Source organism: Electrophorus electricus, chromosome 25, assembly GCF_013358815.1.
Source record: "Electrophorus electricus isolate fEleEle1 chromosome 25, fEleEle1.pri, whole genome shotgun sequence".
Classification (NCBI taxonomy): domain Eukaryota; kingdom Metazoa; phylum Chordata; class Actinopteri; order Gymnotiformes; family Gymnotidae; genus Electrophorus; species Electrophorus electricus.
The window spans coordinates 4378201-4387244 of NC_049559.1; the positions used below are offsets into that span (position 1 = coordinate 4378201).

Sequence of the window (9044 nt, forward strand, 5' to 3'; positions counted from 1 at the left end):
AGGAATTCTTTCAGAAAGCAGAGTTGTGGTGATAAAATACAGAACCCCCTAAGCCATGTCTTGTAGTTAACTGAACTTTCTAAGTCAGTTGTCAACCTTGCGTTTTAGTACAAAAAGAAAGAAACAGAGATGTGTTATATGAAAACACAAAACAATCAGTTTTAAGGATCACTAGATTTTATCTGAAAAATATTTAACCCAGTGCTTGTTTAATCAGGCAGTACAGGAGTGCTTGGGGGCTTGTTCATAGTAAACCTGAGTGTTTGTGCACAGTGTGGTACCCCTGTGATGCTTCCACACATCGTCGTCTTTTGTTGACATAAATGGTAGAGTAAACCAGCTCATGGGATAATCAGCAGCAGATACACTTTTGGTTTTTGTAGTTTGCACAGTGAATAGGAATGTGTGGAATTGATCCAGTAGTACAGCTCTCATTTCTGAATAGCAGTTAGTCGTATTAGTGAAGAAGGACTGACAGTGCAGCACTAAACAGGGAAACTACAGGAATGTGACAGGGGATTGCAGCTTCAGTACAAGACTGTTCCAGCAGTCTAGGAACTGACACAAAAAATGATTTTCCACAGTAACTGAATCTGTAAAAAATAAAGAACAGAGCAGAAAGGTAAAATCAACATTAGAAAAATAAAATGAGCAACTAGCAAGAAAGGAAATGGAAGAGGGTATAATGTACGTTGCACTGCTACAAGGGAATGGAAATGTGGCCCTTTTTTAAAGAGGAGCCCAGACATTGATCATGCTCATGCTATTGAACATCTGCTTAGCTGCTGAAATGCAGAACTCCCCTGGGATGAGATGCATGTGATGGTAATGAAGTACTGGGGCGATAACTTGGTCGACAGCCCGAGGCAAAGTGCCCAGACAGATCGTTCGTTTGCTCTCGTATTCAGAACTTGGGATCCTACTCTTCAAGGGCATGAAAGGTCAAGGGTCAGATTCTGCGCAGCACACCCAGCTTTGTACTGCTGGCATCGTGAGAAGGTATTGGCCTCAGGTACTGGGTGACCTTATTCTTTACAGACATCTGGAATTACTCTAGCTCCAGACGACTTCTCCTCCAATTAAGGAACGTATAAAAAGGGCATCAGAAGTGTAAAAGTGTTTTGGACCCAGGGACATCCAGGGACCTCCAGGGACATCCAGGGACATCCAGGGATCTCCAGGGACATCCAGGGACATCCAGGCTTTCTTGGAGTCCTACTGGAAGACTCAAGTATCAGTACAGAAAGCTCCAGGATCAGACCCCTGATCCATACTGTCGCACAGAGAAGTTCTAGAGGGGAATGAGTCAGTGTATTCCTAGGTGATCTTCAAAATGGCAAACCTGATGCTGAACCAATTAAAAAAGAGCAGTATTGAATCAAATTGATAATTACACAGCAACGGTTATTAATCAAGAGTTGATGTAGGGTGATCTGATCAAAATGTACAGAGCACTTTAGCTCAACAATGATTCTGCAAACATTTCATATAAGCACATACTTATGCACCACACTGTGCAGAGCAGTCACAGCCAGCAAAAAGCAGTCAAGACTAGCCAAGACCAACCAAGGCAAGCCAAACACACAAAAACCAGCCAAAACTAGCCAAGGCCAGCTATGACTGGTCAAAATCAGCCAGGGCCAATCAAAACCATTAAAGACCAGACAAAACCTGTCAAGACCTGCCAAAGCCAAAACTTGCTAAGGCAGCCAACATCTTAAAAGTTACTCATTAGCATATTGTATTTATTATTCCAAATTCACAAAACTTTCCAGTCAACACTTTATTCTAACTCTTACCATTTCATTAAACAACCAGCCATTTCATTAAGCCACTTCATTAAGACACCAGTGACAGGTCAGTTGGTACACTGCACTATGGGAAAGGCAAAGCAACAATATCAGAATCAAAAGTGAAATCTGCCCCCTCTCACCTATGTGGTACAGCCCGATCCAGTCAGTGGCATCCACCTCCTCCTTGATGTCCCACGAGATGATCAGGTTCTGCCCACGGCCGAGGGTGAACTCAAGCGTGGACGCTGTGAGGGAGGAGCGGCCTTGTGAGTTGACCAGGTCCGTGTCACTGTTGGCCCTGGGGAGCCCCTGCGAGGTGGCCCCGGCGGAGTCGGTGGGTCCGCGCTCCGCCAAGCTCCGCAGGTTCTCTGGGCTGAGAGTGTGCCTCAGTTGGGGGCTACGTCTGCGCGTAGCCTGCTGGGTCTCCCGCGTGGCCAGGTGGTCCCGCCCCAGGGGCGCCACACCCGATGGCGCCTGGTGGGAGCGGGGCCTGGACGGGAGGACCGCGGTAGCTAGAGAGGGGCGAATGGTGGCTGCAGTAGGGGGCACAAAGCCCACAAATGGAGGGGGTCAGAGACAGCTATGGAAGGGGTGTTTCAAAGAACAGGATGTCCACTGCCTGGACCTGTGTTAAGCCAGACCTAAAATAATACCCCTGAAGAAGAGATGGCAGGGATGCTAGATTCCAATGATCAGTAGGGGTACTGGGTAAGAGACTAAGGAAATCATTTTTGCCCCTTCTGGCAGAGATTATTATGAGAGTTACTGTAGACAAGCTGAGATGGAAGCCAAATCCGCAGCTTAACAATAGTCTCGCTCTCAAATCTAAAGTTAGCCATGAGCCAAAGTTCCTTGGTTTGGTTTGTTAAATATGGTGCAACTGGCTTGTGAGTTACATTGTAATCCAAATTGCACTGTATTCCAAATTCAGGCATCAGAGTACTTGCACAAGAACACACTGCAACTGGGAATGCAAGGACAGACAGAGAGAGAGAGAGAGAGAGAGAGAGAGAGAGAGAGAGAGAGAGAGAGAGAGAAAGAGAGAGAGAGAGAGAGAGAGAGAGAGAGAGAGAGAGAGAGAGAGAGAAATGTAATGTCAGTACTTTTGGTCTGTCTGCCTGCACAACAAACACACCAAACTTTATCAGCCAAAGAGTAACTAAACTAAGGAAAGCTTCACTCAGCAACCCTTATTTTTCATATGTGTCCTCTAAAGTCTGTTTATATGCTACACAGTACACAGTACTCTAATGTGAAGCTGTTTCTACACTGGATTATTCCAGAAAACAAAAAAAATTAAAAACAAAACAAAGCATTGACATTTATAAACCAGACACCTGCTATTAAAAACATGCACCTGTCTGGAAAAACATGTATGTATGTATGTATGTATGTATGTATGTATGTATGTTTTGGACCCATACAAAGAGTTCTCTACAGACAAGAGCTGGAGAATAGCATATGTTGGGTGTATCTTGAGGGCACCATTTCTGAAAAACTAATGTGACATCTCCATGCCAACATACCATTTGCAGGGCTTGCCAGAAGACACCATAAACAAAAGCCTTTACTCTCATTAAAGCTTCCTGATCCAGGGCCCCAGTCAGACGAGAACAGAAGCAGAGCTTTTTCAGCATATCCGCTAAAGTAGGTTTGGTGTAAAATGAGCTTTGTTCATGCAGAACAGATCCAGCCACTGGGGCTCTGGCTTCCTCTATTGAAACAGATCTCTCAGCATGACAGTGATCAACAGATATTTATCCATATCAGCAACAGTAAAAAAAAAAAAAAAAAAAGGGTCACTGAAAGCTGCAGATGAGTCTTCAGGTGGGGAGTAGTGTTTCAGAGAATTCTGGAGACCCAGTGCATGAAGTGATGCTCTCTCTCACAGTGTCTCCCACCTAGGGTTGGCAGTGTTACTTTAAAAAATGTATTCCATTGATGAATGGTAGGCCTCCTGCTGGGAGGAGTCGTCTCTTTCTTCTTTCATACATTAATATCTTAACTGACACCAGTTTTGGAAGGCAAAGATGTGCTTTAAATATTTTATATCACGGAAGAAACTGTATAATGATCATATTTTATTCAAGGTATTAAACTCTGATATATGCCTACAAGCATGTGTTAAGACTAACTACACTTTATAATTAAACATTATACACACAAAAGTTTTAGCAAAGGTAATTATCTTTTTTCCATAGTACAAAATTAATAAAAAATACCTTTATTCACTCTGTTACACTTACATTGTATTCAGTTATTTATACAGTGCACTGTCCATTCACTTGGTAAATTGTCTTATTAAAAAAGGGCAGTGATTTAAAACAAATAGAAAAGCAGGATAATTTAAATGTTTTAAGACAGGTCAGGTCAAATCTGACAACTGAGGGGCTTTACCAAGTGTATTAGTTCAAACATATATGGAAACGGATGTTACTTTTCATTGTTGATTCTCATGTATTGTTTTATCTTGACTTATTGTATGGTTCAAAAGAAGTGATGTCGAGGGACTGGCAGATATTGGCAGAAGTTTTAGAACTTCTCCTTGATCAAGAAATATTATTTCTCACTTTGGAGAAAATTTGCTCCACATCAAAATTACATATCTTGCAAATGTAATAAAAACCTATGAACTCATTACCTTTAAATTCATTATAGTGGATCTATATTGTATGTTAAAGGACTTCAATATTCAGACACACGGCTCAGTGGGAGGTAGAACGCTACCAAATAAGGCTTTATGTATTTATTGAATTATTTAAACTGTTTTTGATGTAAATCATTTCGAATCATAAATGACACATCCTGAAGTGAGCAATGCAGAGAATAAACATGAACAACCAAATGTAGCTCAGGATTAAAGCTGAAGTTGATAATATAAGGGTGATGTCACAGAACGCTCCCATCTCACTGTCATGTGGTACAGCCTGCAGCGTGCAGTGGGAGTTTCTTGTTTTTAATCTTGATTGTAATCACACCTACATGTCTGCACACACCTGCACCTGGTTAGAGTTGTTCCGTGTTTACATATTTAAACCCCCATCGGTGTGCATCACTGCACATTGCCTCTGTTCACCTTTATGTCCTAGTTCACATTGTCGATGCCCGTGCTCATGTACGCTGGTTACGTGAGGTGTGAGTGCCACTGTTGTATGCGTCTACCAATAAACGTCTGTCTCCGTCAAGGGAGTCTGTGCGGCCTGCTCCGTGCCCTGCGGCACTCTGGCCGTTACAGGTGATTCCTCAGAAATGTTATCTCATGTTCATTATATCACTTGAAGATATTTTGATGATAAAGTATGTGCCCCCATGTATAAAGATAATATAAATACATTTTTATCCAGCATTTAAAATTTAAGAAAAAACTAATGGTTATAATAATAATAATAGTAATAGTAATAATAATAATATAGCCATAGTGTTTTTCAAGGTAATTACATTTCTAAAAATCGTTTCGATGCTAAACACACTGAGGTCATGCGTAAATAATAGTACAATCAGCATATAATGTGACATTCGATTTTCCCAGAGTTGTGCACCTTATATTAACTTAGTCTGAGGAAATAAGATCCCTCTAAATCTATGGAGAGGTTTCTACATCAGCACGTGCTGCCCTTTAGTGATGGCGGCAGTGTAACAGTAGGTCATCCAGTGTGGGCCAATCTCTCAACCTGCCTGTAACTAAACTCCCTACAGTGACCTACAGAGCACCTCTCAATTACTGGCACATGTGCATGTAGTGTTATGTGTGCCCTTCCTTTGCTAAACACTGCACTGAGTATTTTGGAATGCAGGGTGAGGCAGGTGAACATGTAAAAATGGATCTGACACCTTCCCTCCATACTAAACTCCACATGTCTCTTCGAGTTTTTGGTCCGGTCTTGTGCACTCTCTTATTCAGCTTACTCTGCACATTTTTAAGTGCATTCACTGAAAAAGCTTGATTTTGTGCTCAGTTAAGCATTTTTTGTGGGTGGACTTGGAGGTTTGTTTTGGATCGTTGTCCTACTGGGAGATACAACCATGAACCAAACCTAGTCTCCTGACTGCTAGGTTTCTTGTCTTGACTTTTTATGCCAAACTCACCTTATTTCTTATTTCAATCTAAATAACATTTTTGGTTCAACAACAGTAAACACTTTCGTCCAGTTAGTTTGTTGATATAAAGTGTCATTTTAATTATAGTTTCAGAGAACCCAAAATGCAATTAATTAATTAAATTACTTTGTTTACGTGACACCATAAAAATGTTGATTTCAAAACTGGTCACTTTTACAGCTTAGATGCCATATGCGGACTATATGGACTGGGGGAGTGAAGGATATGTTTTGAAAATTCAACAATATTTACATATTACTTCATAATTCTTTACTTCAATAAAGTGAGGGAAATCCCTTCAAGAAGTTAGAGGCCCTTCCATGTTAGAGGCCCCTTGACCACTTCACTCAAGACACTGAAGGAGATGGCACTTGTTCTGGGAGAAGCTTTTCTCTCAGTGTGAAAAGACTAATTTCTCTATGATGAGAAGGACAGTGAACTTGACAATATTGTGTCTCATCTTGGTGATCCTGATGGTCAAACTTGCACTCCAGATCAGTCTTTTAAAAAACATTAAAATATTTGTGTTTGGCATTCTTGATAGAGCTACTGTGTAGATGAAGACAAGATTCTCTCAAAGAAATGCTGACTGTATTAACAAGGGCCACATCACTTCCCTGCCAAAGTCAGAGGCTTTTCTCGACTGCTCTCTGCTGAATCCCTTCAGGTGCTTGCAGACACAGGGCACAATGGCATAAGCTTGTGGTGGTGAAAGTTACATTTGCCCACTGAGGCAGACATTTCTGCAGGAATGCAAATTCTGTAGTACAAAGAAGCCTTCTCAGTATTGCACCGGCTGTACGTCAGGGCACTCATCATTGGCATGTCACAGCCCCATGTGAAAGCTCATTTTCTAGCTTGCCATGCATTCTTGTGCCTCTCAGCAGATCAGTGTTGCATTCAAGGTTTAGTCTTTTTGGCACATGAGAAAACCATCATAAAAAAAATCTGGACATGAATCATTTTGCTTCAGAATTTGCCAAGGCTAGCCGCAGTGCTCATAAAATTAATTTCCGTATGCTGGAATGACTGCATTGAGCTAGATTTTTATGGTTCTAGCTACCCCATTGTCATCATATGGTATACACTGTGATTCGATCATATATTTGACATCTTCTTAGAGCTAAACTAAACGAACCATTCCGCAAGTAGTCTCTGCGATGAGTAGCACGCAGTTGGCCAGCAGAACCTTTCTGTATACTGTCTCCATTCTAGTGTACCTACCTTTGACATCCTTTCCTTTTACTGAGGTTTAACCTAGCTAGCTATCAATTGCATTCCAAGAGTTCTACATTCCCTTAAACACACACACACACAAATCAGAAAAAAAAAAAAAAGTTTAATTGCATCTGCCAATCACACTTGGCCTAGACATGGTTGTAATCTAGGCAGAACTAGTTCATCATACAATTGGGCATCATACAAGCAGTACTGCCTGACCCTGTGCATTCTATTCTACTGTAGCCTACTAAACATCCAAACCAAATGTTGCTACCAATTTAGTTCATCATAAAATATAAATAAAATTGTTATAGTTTAATTTTTTTCACGGAGTAATTGACCTGGATCTCGTATAAAAATCGCTGTAATTGTGTTTCTTTTACCCTACCTCCCTTATCAAAATTAAACTACGTCCTTGTTTACGTACTCTCAATAGGAAAACAGTACCCTCGGTTTTTGTTGTTGCCCACCTAAAGATGACAGGCTAGTAACACCTCTGTAATGTGCTGCAATTTAAAGTAGCCCCACCCGCCCTCACTCACATAAACCAAAAACCAGCTCTGCAGACGCATATGAAGATACCTTAAATTAATATAAAAACCATGTAAAAACGACGAGACATCAAAATGAATCAACAAAGCAAAGCTGTTTTCATTACTCAGCACTGGGATGTATTACGTCATATAAAGATGTGTCGCTGGCTAGTAATCCAGCTGGATCTTAAACTGGCAAACCCAGGTGCAAACACGCAACCATCACGAGAATCTTGTTCCATGCGCAAACCGCATGACAGGCTGCATGCAGCGGAGCGCTCTGTCGCTATTGAGTTACACAGGGAATTCCCTATCATGAAGGCTATTTGCGGTCAAGATCTCCGTATCACTGTGCTGCATTAAGAACAACTAGAATCTACGTACTGCGCCTATGTAATTTAACCTCTGTGTTCTTTTCTATAACAAATAAGATCCTTTTAGAGTAGCGTGCATAGGAGTACATTACAAAGCAATTACTGTGCGCTAATATTTGCTTAGTCACAAGAAGAGTTTTTCAATGTACAACTATTTACTTTGCTGAACGAAGAATGATGCACGTAATATTGTATAACATCTTACCTTGTGCGCGTCAGTTGTCGACAGACTCGTAGAAACGTATTGCAGGCAGGCGCAGACTCTCACGGGGCCTTCGCTAGCGAGGCACGGAGAATTCTCTAACCCATCGGAGCCTCTCATCACGATTCCCCTCTAGGTTGGACAGGACGTTTTTGTTATACTCACCGTGGCACTGTGTGTCTCAAGCCTACCAGACAAGTATTTTAATGCTCGTAATATTAATGCAGGAAAGTGATGCGATCCCCCACGGACGTGACCAGGGATGCACGCCAGCTAGTACCATTGGTTTCTTGTGGTTCCTTCTGTATTCGCCCCGTTCCCTGCAGTGCCCTCGCGCACATCACGCGGAAACGCTCGCTTCCAGCAGCGGTGAAATATGTTAATATGCGTGCTATAAGTAGCGCGCGCAGACCAGCGGTGCAAGTTGCGCTTCAGCAGTTTTGCTGATGATAACGGTGCAAGAACGAGGGTGGTGATCTGAAAATGACAAAGCCCCCCCTCCCCCCCGCAGTGGCAGCACATGTGCGTGTAACAGTCCGTGCTTGTGAACCACTCTCCTTACTCGATTAAAGAAAGAAAGAAAGTCAACATTAGTCTTGATATTTTGTCCTTCTTGGCATAATTTATAATAGCTAATGCATTTAATAAATGTAGGTTTAAAACTTTGTGTTGTGTGTCTTGCTGAGGTGGGTACTATAATCATGTAACTAAAACCATCCCCACCAATACTGCATTATTTACAGATTTACAGATTTTGTCTATAACCTTGATAACAGTGCAAATAATCATACTGTTCATTGCATATTTATATCCACAAAACCTG

At 41.6% G+C, this 9044-nt stretch overlaps 1 protein-coding gene across 1 annotated transcript in view; it reads right to left on the reverse strand.

The window, feature by feature from the left end:
- Positions 1 to 2363, reverse strand: part of hecw2a (HECT, C2 and WW domain containing E3 ubiquitin protein ligase 2a) — a gene marked incomplete at its 5' end in the record, with an annotated part of 28967 nt that extends 26604 nt beyond the window's left edge. Inside the window, one exon of the mRNA XM_027006844.2 lies at positions 1934 to 2363. Coding sequence (XP_026862645.2) covers positions 1934 to 2363 — 430 coding nt within the window. The remainder of the gene's footprint in view (positions 1 to 1933) is intronic.
- Positions 2364 to 9044: the final 6681 nt, after the last annotated feature.